The sequence below is a fragment of the Colias eurytheme genome, chromosome 1 (assembly GCF_061535395.1).
Source record: "Colias eurytheme isolate Ceu_HAF_F1 chromosome 1, ilColEury1 Martin Lab GWU primary, whole genome shotgun sequence".
Taxonomy (NCBI): Eukaryota; Metazoa; Arthropoda; class Insecta; order Lepidoptera; family Pieridae; genus Colias; species Colias eurytheme.
In genome coordinates, this window is record NC_142980.1 from 12,218,717 (window position 1) to 12,234,412 (window position 15,696).

The 15,696-nt window shown below is 33.5% G+C and overlaps 1 protein-coding gene across 1 annotated transcript; it reads left to right on the forward strand.

The window, feature by feature from the left end:
* Positions 1-12,551: 12,551 nt before the first annotated feature.
* LOC149911296 (uncharacterized) lies at positions 12,552-13,966 on the forward strand. Its single transcript, XM_090115064.1, has one exon. The coding sequence runs from the start codon at positions 12,761-12,763 to the stop codon at positions 13,922-13,924; it is 1,164 nt and encodes a 387-aa protein (XP_089971190.1). The 5' UTR covers positions 12,552-12,760; the 3' UTR covers positions 13,925-13,966.
* The last annotated feature ends 1,730 nt before the right edge of the window (positions 13,967-15,696 follow it).

Genomic DNA, 15,696 nt, shown 5'->3' on the forward strand with positions numbered 1-15,696 from the left:
AATCATACAAGTTATATATAGTACTAGAGGTCCGCCCCGGCTTCGCCCGTGGTACATATTTCGCAATAAAAGGTAGCCTATGTCCTTTCTCGGGTATCAAAATACATATCTCCATACCAAATTTTATGCAAATTGGTTAGTAGTTTAGGCGTGATTGAGTAACAGACAGACAGACAGAGTTACTTTCGCATTTATAATATTAGTATGGATAAATAACAATGTTATTCTTCTTTATCTGAAGAAAAAAATGTAGCCTAGTTGGAACTTGGAAATAGCAAGCAATAAATATCCTGTAGGTACCTCGTGCGTCTTATAGGAAGGTATCCGACGGCATAAAGAATTATGAACACGTCACAGATAAACAAGCTTTATTTGAAATTAGAAGCTTAACTATTTTTAATTATATACCTATTTTGTTATCTATGACAGATGACCGCTGTCAACATTTGGGTAGAGGGTGGGTAGAGGCGTGGTTAGAGGCAAGAGGCAACGAAGAGGAATACTAATTATTACTAATACAATAAATATGTTAAAAATAGATCCGTAGATACAGTTTATGTTTTTATTAATTTAATTATCCGTTACTGAAATTTAATACAACCGCCAATTACGGACTCACCAAATGCAGAATATAGTAGACAGGCAGATAGGTAAACCTCCATTAAAAATTAAAATATAAAAGCGCTCTTAAATTTCACTAAAAGTGAAAACCACACCGTATCACGGAAAAGCTTCAATGGAAACTTTATAAACAATGGCAGTGTCCATTATTATTTGAGTAAACGTGTTCTACTTTTTACAATTTTATGTTAAAAAGGTGTAACTAAGGATAAATGAAAAATGAAAGAAGAATTTAATACAGTTTATTAGTTAAAATATAAATACAAAACCTGATGTAGGTAACCAAAAAACTAAACTAGATTAAAAGAATAAAATCACGAGTATAATAACGATACCAAGGTCCTAGACATTAACTAAAATTGGATAAATAGGGATACAGATGTAGGTACCTACTTAATGCAAAAAATCAAATTTAAAAAGGGAATGTGAAATAATTAGGAACTGTCATTTTTAAAACTATGGGAAATAGGAGAGCCTGATAAACTTAATACGATTTTTCCATTGTTTAAAATTCATTATCCGAAGTTAAAACTATTGAGTACACTGTGTCACTTTAAATAGGAAGGTGTTGCTCAACACGAATAACTAAAGCACAAAAAACACGGCACTCTTATTTACACAAACACTTATCGTAAGGCAGCGGCCTGGTGTAAAGCATAAAAAATTAAACCAAAGAACTTTATTTTAAAAATTTACTGGACAAACACACACGCGTTGAAGTTGCGATCACACCGTGCGAATGACTGACACGGGACACCTACCTACTGTATAGTCTACAAAACCGGACTGAACGTCCTTATGCTTATGCCATAACCATTTACACAGTACGTTATCGACAAAAATTATTACATTGCAACCGGCTAGCTTTGATGAATTCCGACCCAGGCGACGTTGCCGTTCATCTCCCCCGACCACAAGTGATAGCGACGTTGCCAAATCGTAGAACACTACCGAAATTTGTGAGTGGCTAGATATGGGTTTTTTATTGGATGGGTCCTTTACCTGCTCTTCTTTTGTTACACCCAAATATGTTCGAAATACGCGCCTGGGCAACTAAACTCTCTAAAGTCGTGCTATGTCTGTAATGATTCGTCCATACTAATCCTGTTTGAACCTTAGTTTTGTCAACATTTTAAAGATTTTTTGGAATCTTGAGAACCTTTGTCGTTGTTGCCAGATGTAAATGAACATAGAAGCTAAGATTTTATCATAATTTTTAAATGCTTATGGGTTTTATAAAGATGGAACGCTTGTAAAATACAGCCAAATTACGTAAGGTTTCACTTGAATAGCTTACACCTTTCTCCCAGGTGTACATCTTTATTAATTACCAACTACATATTATGGCAATGATGAAGAATCATCTAATATATGAAAACTTTGATTGATATCAAAGTTTTTATAAATAAAATTATTTAAATCGGTAGTAGGTACTTGGGTACTAAATCAGTATCTACTTATTTTGCGTTATCTATTTTTATTTCTTCGAAATATTAAAGAGGGTTGTTTATCATTGTCTCTTCTTAGAAAAATGCGGTCAGTTCTTTTGTCAGTTTGTAAGACGAGCTTGTTTCATTTCATTATGCATACCATGCTAAGAATATTGATTCTGAGAAACTAGTATCTTAGTGATTTATTAACTTCCGTGTGAAATTAATTATTATCATACAGCTATAGAATAGGATGTTAAAATATACCTAATTCTTTGATGAGGATTAATTAACTAATACTTCATAGTTAATGATTCGCTCTGCATTCCTATACGCATAATATTATAATCATGTTTGTAAGTTCCTGCTCGAACAATGTATTAAAATTAAAAAAATAAAACCATTGAACTAATCTAAGCAATAAGTGCGTATTTAACTTATTACTTATTTCCATCATTAAATCTTGGTTTATTACACTCAAGATGACATGTGACCTGAATTCAAAGTCATATCAAAGCATACATTCTAGACAAGAAGCAATTTGTAGCAATTTACGAATTTCTGGGGGAAATATAGCATATTCTATGAATATGTTCAACATAAGTAATAAAAGCCGATGAAAAGTAACTAACTATCTAACTATACATTAAATAGTTAATAGATTTCAAAAGCCAGAAATCTAAGATTTGCAAGTAGAAATGGCTAATGGGAGATCTTATACAAAATGGGAAAGAGTATGATTGAGTATTCTAACGAATAACTTGATAGTTTTAAAATCTTCTTATATATAAAAATGAATCGCAAAATGTGTTGGTAAGCGCATAACTCGAGAACGGCTGAACCGATTTCGATAATTCTTTTTTTATTATATTCCTTGAAGTACGAGGATGGTTTTTATGTAGAGAAAACGTAAATATGTACCACGGGCGAAGCCGGGGCGGACCGCTAGTATATCATAATAATTAATTCTCTTTGACTACCTATTTTTAAATTTTAATGTCTGATGAAATGGTACCTATCTTCAAGATCAAATCAAAAAAATCAGGAGGTCCTAAACAATTACAAAGGGGTGTAAACGAAAACCTACAAACAATTATAATTGAAAAACAGTTAGAATAGTATAATTTAATATGGGTAATTCCTGTTTTGACATTTTTATCCGCGAGAACGATAAAGATGTTGAGCAAAGAGTTGAAAGTACTTTAAAGTATTTTGAGGGCCACAAAATAGCTTATAAATGGTCTGATTTTTATTAATTGACCAGGAACAAAAACTACCAGAGAAAGAGTTTAAAATATTAAGGACACTTTAAATGTCTCAGCACTCCAAAATTGACGTACGAGCGTTCAGTTACAAGTATTTAGTTAATTAAAAGCTTTAACAGTCTTGATGTTTTTGATGAGTTTTAGTTATTTCGTACACGGGACACTGTTTTTTTTAATGTTCAGAAGTTTTTGTAATATTATTCAATTTTTAAGGTTTAAACCTACGTAGGAAAATCATCGTAATAATTATCAGTTAAACACAAGTTAACAGAAACCGGAAATGTGACAAAAACACAAGACTACGGTATATTTTCTGCTCTAATTTCTACAAGCTAAAACGAATATATATTTCTATTTTCTAAATAAGTGACAAACAAAAATAAATAACTAAAAATTTTACTGAATCTTTTTTATGTCCTCCATCGAAGGGTTATGCCTAGATACCAAAATGATTATATTTCATAACAAGACATCTACAAATTGTGATAATACCTACCCGTTATAATTGGATTGGTACATGTAAAGTGTTAAATCAATATTAAATAGGTATTCCTATTTAATACGCTATAGCGTTTCTTTAAAATATCTTCAATTTGAAATAATTAAATTAGGGTGTACAAAAAGATTATGCAAAATTATAAAATATAAACACATCATGATGCAAAAAGTAAAATTTTGTGATACATACATAGCTAAAATAGCGCCCAGACGTTTATTTTTTAGCTCGGAAAGAATAAAGAGTGAAGTCACGGTAATGTGATATTAGATATCTAACATAATATAACGCTTTAGAATAATAAATATCACTACGAGCAGTCCTATTGGACAGTGGACAATGCTTATGTTGCCTTCAAGATCTTGCTTGATCATTGATGGAATACTTCTATGTATTGATAATAATTTATAGAAAACTTAAAAAAATATTGTAGAAAAGTTAAACTCAATAGGATATCTATGTCAAGGGAACAAAGGGATCCAGATCATTTTCTGGAATAAAATCAGCGTTCAAGCGGTTGTTATCGCCAAAACATGAGATAAACAAATTTACAAATGAATCAGTTTTCTTTTACCTCATTGTTTCAACTCGTGCCAGTTTCCTTTAAAAACGCTCTGTTTGTGTTTCGTATGGTGAGATGACTCACTCAGCGAATCGATTTTTTGAATGTACCTATATCGGTACGTTTATTTGAATATATAGAGGTGATACAGCTGACACATATTTCTGTTAACTTTGCTATTCACTGGTAATAGTGCCAGAGTTTTGGTTATATCCCTTAGATTCGTAATATCGTCCTCGTCGATCTGTACATGTGAAGTTAAATATGAACCGTTAGTTAGGTAGTTAGTTAGAGAATATTTTTGTTTGAAGTTATCTGTTATGACATATTTATGCAAATTAGTTACATGTAGATAATAATCATAAAAAATGCAGCCCAAAGCTCTTACTGTTGTGCCATATTCCTTAATAAAAAGTGACAAAATAAAACGCGTTGTGACTTTAAAAAATCCAACACCGATAAGTAAAAGCGCTAAAAATCGACATGAATGTCACACGCGTAAAAGCGACGTTGATATGATTTAAAAAATTTGATATCGTTTCGGCTTTTTCATGAAAATCTGTTAACAATATGAAGTGGACAGTATTCATATGGGACAGGCTTTCGAGGTTAATCTACTTTTGTTTTAAATAGAAAGTATGTAACTACCCATTAATAAAATCATTTGAAAGTAATCAGGTTTTCTTCTTTTTCGGCTCCCCCTTACTCGTGTGCCTGTTGCGGACAAATTCGGCTTATAGAACGCCATCTTCTTCGTTTGAAGAAGTTTCGCTTATTGCAAGGGGTGCTTTCCAAGTTGAGAATAGTCCTAAAGTAGACGGACCATTTACAGAAGCTACGACTCAGTACTCTGCAAAAAGCCTGGGATTTCAATTTGAGTGTCGGTAGTTATAAGTTGTCTTCATCATTTTGTGCTCCGTGATCTGTGTAGTAATCTGAGCTCCCAATTTGTGTTGGATCTTTTTTCCTCTTATAAGTTGACTCCTGTCAGATTTATAGCCCCGCATCTCCTTTTAAAATCCAAGATACTTCACTGTCTTCAGTGCAGCCTCTCGGACGCTTTATTAATAATTAACTTTCCGCCAGTGGCTTCGCCCGCTTTGTCTAAAACATAATAAATAAAACGTTCCACTTGAATCACTCTATCTATTAAAAAAATTCGCATCAAAATCTTGCGTAGTTTTATATATTTAAGCATACACAGGGAAGTAGGGACATAGGGACAGAGAGACTGTTTAGTGGGTGTGATATATTATATTATGTTATAATGAGAAATAATGCAATTAGTTCCCGAGACAGCAATACATTTCATGATCAATATCTTCCGAGCTAATAACTCGTGCAATGGTTCAGACAGGTGTATCATTAAGCATGGTTAGGTTGATAGGTTCTGTCAGAAACAGCTCCGTTCGTGGATTGAGTAGTAGTGACCTAACAAGTATCACCAAGTATGTAACATTTGTTTTTCAGCAATCTATTCTGGGTATAGTTTGAAGAAATAAAAAAAAACTGCTGATTGTAAGAAGGTATCAGGTGTTTTCAGCCTGTAAGAAATGATTGACGTAATTTACACCTCTTTGCGTATCTATACAATTGTAGTCCAATGATGGGCGCATGGGTCAGCTAATGCGATAAATAATGAAAAAATATTTGGACTTTGGTACCTACGGTCAACCTACTACAAAACAATTACCTATTTAATTAAAGTAAATCTCTGAATTACTATAATTTATAGTAAAGGTCGTCTGTCGATTAATAAGGATTGATATTGTACCTAACTAATAATAAAATGAAAAGAGTTTCCTACTTTAAAGTAATAAAGGAAACTTTCATAAAAGCTCTTACTAACTTACTTCTGAAATAAAACTTAAACAAATATTTTATTGACGTTATAGATATATCGATAATAGCAATAGTTACAGCAACACTGTAGGTAAACATTTTGTAGATAAATCAATTTATAGAGAAGAAGTATATTATGTAGAAGGTATGGTAAGACCTGTGGGTAAGACCTTCCTCCGGGGTTGACCGCCTCCTTGGTACAGTGGTTGACGCGTGAGCCTAACACCAAGGGGTCCTGGGTTCGATTCCCGGTGGAGACGAAGAAAAAAAAATATCTCGGTCTTGTAGGACACAGAAGGCTGATCACCTACTTGTCCCTAAAGAAAATCGATCAGTGAAACAGATGTATAATGCATCTGCCCCTTACCCCACTAGGGGACATGGGACTTCACTTTTTATGGTAAGCACCTTATGCTAAATCCCTGATTAGCTAGTATGCTATAGGAACCTTTTTTTAAATCTTCAAGAACGAATCAGTAAGAATCGTTTAACTGGTAAAATTATTTAAACGGGTTAAACGTTGATAAAAGTAATAACATTTTAATAAGATTTATCAATTACAGATCAAAATTACATTTGCGTGTTCCCAGAGAGCCAAGCTTTCAATTCAATATCAATATAATTTATTAAATCAAGCTCTCTAAAGTTCCTTTGGAAACACACAGAACGGTTCGTAAAGGCAAGGAACATTTTTTGTAGATCTTAAAAGAATTGCTTTTCAACGAAAATGCAGTTTTCTCGTCTATTCTCAGTAAGGCTTTAGTGGAACAAGGTTTATTCTCAATCTAATCTATTATACTTAGGATCAAGATTATTTCTGCTCTTCATATCGAGTGGACCTTTTATTGAAGCGATATTAATATAACGAGATTTATTGTGTTTTGTTTTGTATTTGTTGCATAATTTTCTATAACATAATATCACAGACTAATAATAATATACTACGTATACAAATAATATACACTTTTAATTTTTTAAGTGTTTGTTTTCAATTGAAATCGTAAAAGGAGTTGTTATATTAGACATTAATTAATATCTGTTATTGGGCATATAGTTATTGGGTAAATTCCATTGACCCATACATGAATCACCCTTATCATTTTCTATTTGATGAAATATAATAAATCATGTGTATCTAATATTATGATAAATATTTGTTGCGAGTCAATTAAACAAATTCTACACCGTTTCAATAATTTCTTGGACAACATAATTTTACTAATAATTATTCTACTTTTTTTATTCTATCTCAGAAAAACCATCCTGGAGTCGAGCCGAGCATTGAAAACAATAAAAATTTAAGATTCAGGGGTCCTGGGTTCGATTCCCGGTGGAGAAGAAAAAAAATGTCTCGGTCTGGCAGGACACAGAAGGCTGATCACCTACTTGTCCCTAAAGAAAATCGATCAGTGAAACAGATGTATGAATAATGCATCTGCCCCTTACCCCACTAGGGGACACGGGACTTCACATTCAACCAGATCGCCCCGTCCGATTAGGGCCCCTCTGGCCTCCTCCACTCAAGCGACAGCTCAAGCCGAGGTTCGTGGTCCCCGTCAAGGGGGGACGCCCTTGTGCATGTCGCTACCAGGGTGAACCTTCAGTTCACCCCCGCGTCCGCGTTAAAATGTAGAAGCCCTTCTGGCTAACATTGAGAGACACCACACAAAAAAAAAACCAGATCGTGATATTTTGATATTAGTAGACAAACAAATAAACCTAAAAGAACAGTTAATATCAAATATAATAAAACCGTAACAGTAGTATAAAGCCTTCGGCTCTTATTTCAATAATATGAGACGAAGATCTCTCAAGCTTAAAAATCTATCCAGCCGTTTAGACTACAGCATGCCAATTACCCACAACGTAAGTACGTCTGATCCTGAATGTAATCGGGCATACATAACAACCGTCTTATCATTATATTGTAAATAGCTTGAGAAATTTCCAATTCAATTCCTAACATTTTTCAATGCATGCTTTTAGTTTTCTTCTTGTCTCTGTCTAGTTTTTGTAACTGGTCAAAAAATGTTTTTATTGTTACCTTATCTTTGAAGAATTATAAATTAAAGCCAAATTAAAGCTGACATAATGTGTGATATCATGTCAAATCTTCAATAATTCTTCAATATGGTGATTTCTGGTGATAATTGATATTGGCACAGACTAATAATAATATACTAGTTACGTATACAAGTAAAGAAACAAATAAATCTAAAAGAACGGTAAATAATCTAATATATATTATTATAAAGGCGAAAGTTTGTAGGGATGAATGGATGTATGGATGTTTGTTACTCTTTCACGTAAAAACTACTGAACCGATTACAATGAAATTTAGCACACATATAGAGGGTAACTTGGATTAACACATAGGATAGGTTTTATCCCGGTAATCCCACGGGAACGGGCACTATGCGGGTTTTCCTTTGAAAACGCGGGCGAAGCCGCGGGCGGAAATCTATTAAAATAATAAAACAAACAGTATATCTAATATCTATTCCTAAAAGTGACAAATTTAAATTGCCGTAATATGAGTCGTATTAACCCTTCGTCTAATAACTAATTCATTAGCCGAACTCAAAACGGTTTCTGTATACCGACCGTTCAGTTCACACCGACTCCATTTCAATTTATCATTCAATAAAACCAGGTTAAATAGTTTGAGTTTACCGGTGTTACGTAAGACAAAGTTTACGTTTAGTTTTGGTCAGATTGTTATTACGATTCGGTTCAGACAGCAGGTCAGTCAGTTGGCCTCATTGACTAATTATTCAAGGGTTAACCACTAACTGTCGTTATTAAAGCTGGCGCTGAATGTAAGGGGCATTTAGGTTTCCTTTTGTTGCTTTATATCCGTTTGTCAAAGGGGATTAGTGCTTCATATTTAGCTGTGCATATTAGTGGACGTAGCGTATTTGTAGTAGCCTTTTAGCACCAGAAAATAAAAGAGCCGGCAATAATTAAAGTGAATGACCCATAAATCGTTTTAACTAAAAATTTGTTGCGTGTGCTTTTCAAACACAAACGGGAGTAAAGATCTAGATAACATTTAGCGATTATAAAAAGGGCAATATCTGAACTTCCTCACTTATTGCTCAATTTGACGATTCTTTTATTTGAGAGAGACAGCCTTTTGAGAAATTCATTGCGAGTGCGTAATTTAGAGTAACTACCTACTAATTCACAAGGCAAATTAGATACACATGTACCTAGATTGTTTCGATATTAAATTCAAAATCAATAAGTAGGTACTGCGAGGGTAAATTGCCAATCACTCATCCAATCCAATCCTTTAGTAAGAACTAAAGGTAAAATTTCTCACCATGCTGAGTTGCTCATTTGAAAAATAATATCTCAGAGAATAAAATTGTCACATAACGTCACTCGTCAGCTCATGAGAGCGCTGTGCAGTGAAGCGCTCAAGCATGTCGCTGGCGGTGCAGTGTCGCGCGCGGCGCTTCCTTTATAGCTTTAGCCTTTAGACCCGTCAAACGAGCTGCAAACCTTGTGAGCTTTGTTGAAACAGTTAAAATAATTGTTACGTGCGAACTCATTTGAAACAACTTTTACTTTCCGTGGAATTTCTTTACAATGTTATTATTATTCTGAACTAATTTTCCCTTTTTGTGCAAAGCGCTTGTTTTAATGGGATTGTTCTCGGTATTTCAATGGAGTTATTTTTTAATCTTTATTCGGTATTGTGGTTTGTTTTAATATAATTCGTATTCATGATAAACATTTGTTCAACAACAATAATTGATCAACAATGTTACTTTTTTATTTTTCCTCCTTTTCACTATGCACTATCAGCTCTGCAACCACAGTTGGCAACATAATGACCACCAGAAATTCTTCATCATAATGATTCAACTAAGTTGTGAGAGAAATGTTTAGCCCTTGGACCGTGCCTTGGGCCTTTAGCCTCTGTCATACGGGAAAACTTTTACTTTCTCTGCTTAAAATATGTCGTGAATGTTTTTGAGTTAAATTGTTAAAAAACGACTACCAATCTTTCTAGTCTTGAATTGCGACAAATCGCCGATTTTTTTTTCGCCGAAAACATTTTAAAGAATGTTGAGGCAGGTATGTAGGTAGTTAGGTTATAGGTACATCATACGTAGGTACATATGTGACGTCACAAATAAACAAGTAGGAAATAAAGAGACGTTTTTAATTAGGGTAACCAGATGTCCAGGAAGTTCCGCGTTCTCAGGATTTTGCGCCTCATTAACATCTTGACATAAGAAAAAGTCGTCAAATACTTATGTGATAATTAAACTTACAAGTTCGATATTTTTTCATTTATAATATGCTGATATCTGTGTAGGTGTTTAATAGAATTTAGAAATATACAGGTGCATTTTTAAACAATTAAGGTGAATCGAGCTCAAACCTTTCATTTGCATGCAAAACTAAGAAAATAAATAAAGCATAGTGCTAAATGTACGTAACTTCCTAAGTGAAGAGTAAGTGCTTTCAGCATGATTTAGTCATAAATAGCTAATTCTGCCATGTTAAATGTTAATATCCATACTTATATTATAAATGCGAAAGTAACTCTGTCTGTCTGTCTGTTACTCAATCACGCCTAAACTACTGAACCAATTTGCATGAAATTTGGTATGGAGATATTTTGATACCCGAGAAAGGACATAGGCTACCTTTTATTGCGAAATATGTACCACGGGCGAAGCCGGGGCGAACCTCTAGTAGGTAATAATAGCTGGCATGTAGCAAACAAAAAATGAAGAATGAAATGAATGAATTCTCATGAAGAATTTAAACTCATAACTCATAAGGACGGGGCTTTCTAAGTATTTGCGCAATTTGTTTACCTAGGTCCTAGAAGAATTCATACAATATTGGAATTTGTGGAATGCTTTCCTTAGCAGCGGCGCTTTTCCTTTAATATTTAAAATATCGCATCAAAGGAACCCGTGTATTCAAGAAGACATAAATTATAATATATTTATATAAGTATTTATACATGTCACATATCTATCTATCTATATACATATATATATATATATATATATGTATATATATATATATATATCTTAATATATATAAATCTTGTGTCACAATGTTTGTCCTCAATGGACTCCTAAACGACTTAACCGATTATAATAAAATTCGCACACCATGTGCAGCTCGATCCAACTTGAGAGATAGGATAGTTTAAACTTTAAACATGTAGGTGCCACGGGCGAAGCCGGGGCGGACCGCTAGTTTTATTATTATAAGTAATATATATCTTCTGTCATTATCCTTGACGATATATAGATAAGTACCGATTTCGAGACAAAAATGCTATCTAGTTCCAAACTTAGCTCTGCCACTGCAAATTTCAAAACAATAAACTTGATTAGAACTAGAACTAGAATTTTTATTTGCATAAGTACATCTTATTAACATAAGCAGGTAAATAGTAATCAGGTGTAGTAGGAAACTATTGAGTCAAGAATCTGTACTTATCATAATCCGGGTTTACGTATACACGCTCTATAGCACAATATTACAATATTTCCTACCTATATTGTAATACTGTGCTCTATAGGTACACGATCTACTTTATTGGGCGAACCACAAAACCGATAAAAATCGAATTCCATAATAAATGGATTTATTAAGAAACATAATTCATAATATTTATATTACTTTAGTTACTTACTACCTTCATCAAACAATATTTTAATTAGAAATTAAAAAATAAGTAAGATACATTACAGCAATCTATCGATCTAATGCGGTTAAATTATAATTTCTTCTTGTATGTTGATTAATTTTAAATGTATCTATGTGGAATAATAATAAGAATATTTTCAATATTCACACGGTTGAAGAGTCACAAGTAAGGTATTCTTATTGTAAGAGGGCTCCCGGACCAATAATAATAGTAAGGCAGAAAAACCTTTGCTGGGACACCGAGTCAATTATATCAAAGTACCTAAGTATTTCTTCAAATTATTAAAACGGGAGTATTTGCTTATTAATATAATAATATAATATACTAGCGGTCCGCCCCGGCTTCGCCCGTGGTACATGTTTACGTTTTCTCTACATAAAAACCATCCTCGTACTTCAAGGAATATAATAAAAAAAGAATTATCGAAATCGGTTCAGCCGTTCTCGAGTTATGCGCTTACCAACACATTTTGCGATTCATTTTTATATATAAGAAGATTATGTACAGTGAAATTTTATTACCTTTGGACTTCAAGTGGCCAATAGACAAGTATTCGAATTGCAAATAGTTGCAAATACATGAAAATTTCGATGACAGGCGAGTGGCGACAGCGGACATTTCTGATTTCAATTTTCCTCAATCAATTTTCAGTCCGAGTTTCAGTCAGTAATCAGTTTGACGTCGTTCCACGCGCCTAACTGCATAAGGTTTTAATATAGATCTCCCCTTAGTGTAATTGTTCTGTTTTAGATTGTCTAAGTTACCTACATATCACTTCTGTCCCAGGACGCACACGTTTTATTCATTCATCACTTTAAGATTAGGATAGTAATTGCTTAATTTTTGTAGTGAAATATGGATGAAGTCTTAAGTGATGTTTTTCGTCAATTATCTCCTACAAATTTTCGTATAGGATCAATGCATTGGGTTCATGTAACCCATATAATCGACCCGCATAACTTTTACGTACGATTGATGCGTCTAAGTGAATTTTTGACTGAGAAGATATGCACTAATCTAGCCGGAGAACTAAAGAAGCCTGATAAAATAAGCCCGGGAGATTTAGTTGTATACAAGGATACTAAGAGGCAAAGTGAACATTATTTAAGGGGTACAATAATTGCTATAGTCGAACAAGAAGGTACTTGTTTATACAGCATATTTGCAGTAGACTATGGTTTCACGGACAGTAACATTACATCCGAAAATATATGGATAAGTAGTAACCCTTGCTTGCAAGTCCCACCATTATCGATTTGCTGTAAGTTGGAACTCTGTGAACCATGCAAAAGCACTACATGGAAAACCGAAACTATTGAAGCAATGAAATATCTTGTAGGTAACGAAAAAGCAAAGATTATAATAAAAGGAAAAAGTAACAATAAGCTGACCGTAGAACTGATTAATTCATGCCCTGATGATATATCAACAATGCTCGCAATAACTGGCTATTCCACATTTGGATATGTGGGACCATCTACAAGCAGGCTAACAAATCCTATACCAAAGAAGATATATTATTCCCAAAGGAGTCTGAAGGTCGATGATAAACTTCATGTAAGAGTTCAATCTGGGAAAACTTTACAAGAATTTTTTGTTGCTGAAAAGAATGATTATGCAAAATATTTAAAAGAAAAACAAGAAATCTCAAGAATTGCTAAGCACTCAAATGCTTTAACAAGTGAAGAGTTAAAAGAAAATATGCCGGTTCTAGCAGCACCAGACCATGTGAATTTTGAGCGAGGATTAATCAAGAAAGTGACCGATCCTGAAAAAAAGGCACTAGTTGACTTTGTTGATTTAGGAAAATCAATGAATTTGCCAATTCTGAATATGAAGCGAATCACATCAGAGAGTCTTCTATATCCCCCGATAGCCATATATTGTTGTGCCATTGAAAGTCAAATTTGGGATTCTGAATGTTATAAACTTTTACGGCTTGGAAATGAATTTTATGTAACATTTAAAAAACTTGGCAATGATTCAGAACCTCATGTTGTTGTTATATCACAATATTAATTTAACTTTCATTACTTAACTTAACTTAAACTTTAAACATTTTTCATTAATGTCATATGATAATAAATAAAAAACTTACCCAAAGTGTTTTTTTTATATTTACCTGTTTATAACACTATATTTATGAAATTATATTTATATACATATAAATTTATATTTATGTTTATAACACTAGTTAACCCATTCCTTGGAGTTGCTTTATTCAATTAGGTAATTTTATTTGTTTCTTGCTTCTATCGCTTTTATTCCCGTACTGGAAGCAATATGAATGAGATATACAAAAGCACCTTTAACAAGTTTTAATATGCTCAGAAATGATATGGTTACTATCTTAATAAATATAAATCTTGTGTCACAATGTTTGTCCTCAATGGACTCCTAAACCACTTAACCGATTATAATAAAATTCGCACACCATGTGCAGTTCTATCCAACTTGAGAGATAGGATAGTTTAAACATGTACGTACCACGGGCGAAGCCGGGGCGGACCACTAGTATCTATATAAGTAGGGATGTAACGATACTGATACCGATACCGATATATCGGCCGATATAATCGGCAAGCCGATATATCGGTATCGCCGATTATAGAACAACCGATACCGACATCAAACACTTAAATGAACCGCGCCCAATGAACGATGCGGGAGGCTGCCCACGCGTGCGCACTTTGTTTTTTGAAAAAACTCTACCAATAGTAAACTTTTATTAGGAGCTGATTGTATGTGTATAACTTAAAGTTTAACTGACTTTGCAAAATAATAATACTAAAATAAATGGTTTTCTTGTTTTTTTGATTAGGCATTGTTATAATGAAAAGGATACGATTTACCTACCTATCGCACTATAGGCTCAGGTTGAGTCTCTGTTAAATGTATAATTATTCACTATTTATTTTTCTACCAAGCCATCGATATCGGTATCGGTATCGCCGATATTTGATTACAAATATCGGTATCGGTATCGTATCGGCAAAATCATGTATTGTTACATCCCTATATAATATATATATATATAAAATTCTCGTGTCACAATGTTAGTCTGCATACTCCTCCGAAACGGGTGGACCGATTCTCATGAAATTTTCTGTGCATATCGGGTAAGTCTGAGAATCGGCCAACATCTATTTTTCATATGTACCACGGGCGAAGCCGGGGCGGACCGCTAGTAATATATAAGGTAACGGCACCAGTGGTGGACAAGCATCCAGTAATGGACAAAATAAATATAAAATTTAAATATTAAGACCAAAATTAACGTTATATAATTTGGCAATACTTAAAATAAAAGTTTGGTTCATAAGCTATCAAAATACGACACTTCATCTTATTCGGCCAAAACGTTTGAAGATGGCAGAACGTTATGTTTAGTTGCTGCGACTCGTTTCGAAGAAATCCGTTTTTACTAAGGAAATCCTTAAGGAAGTGAAGACACAATTTTGGTTATAAGAATTTTTGTATAAATGTTAGCAAAATTTGATATTACTTTTATTTATAGTAGTTAATTGTACGAAATATTACACGATTTAGTATCATGATAGGTTAAGTTGTTTAAATAAAATTCTTCAGTGTCCATAACTGGATTTAATTCTATGGATATATCCATTTATGGACATATGTCGAAAATAAACTTTTTTTAAAGGTATTAATTACATGCCCTTTTCTGTATTGTCTTTTCATTCTGATTAATAATATACCTATCACGACCATTTCAAACAAAGGGTTCCAATATTGTACAACAATTGTCCATGACTGGATTTGCTTTGGTTCCT

Excerpts from the sequence above, each read along its gene's own strand:
- LOC149911296 (XM_090115064.1), top strand. The coding sequence starts at position 12,761 with ATGGATGAAGTCTTAAGTGATGTTTTTCGTCAATTATCTCCTACAAAT.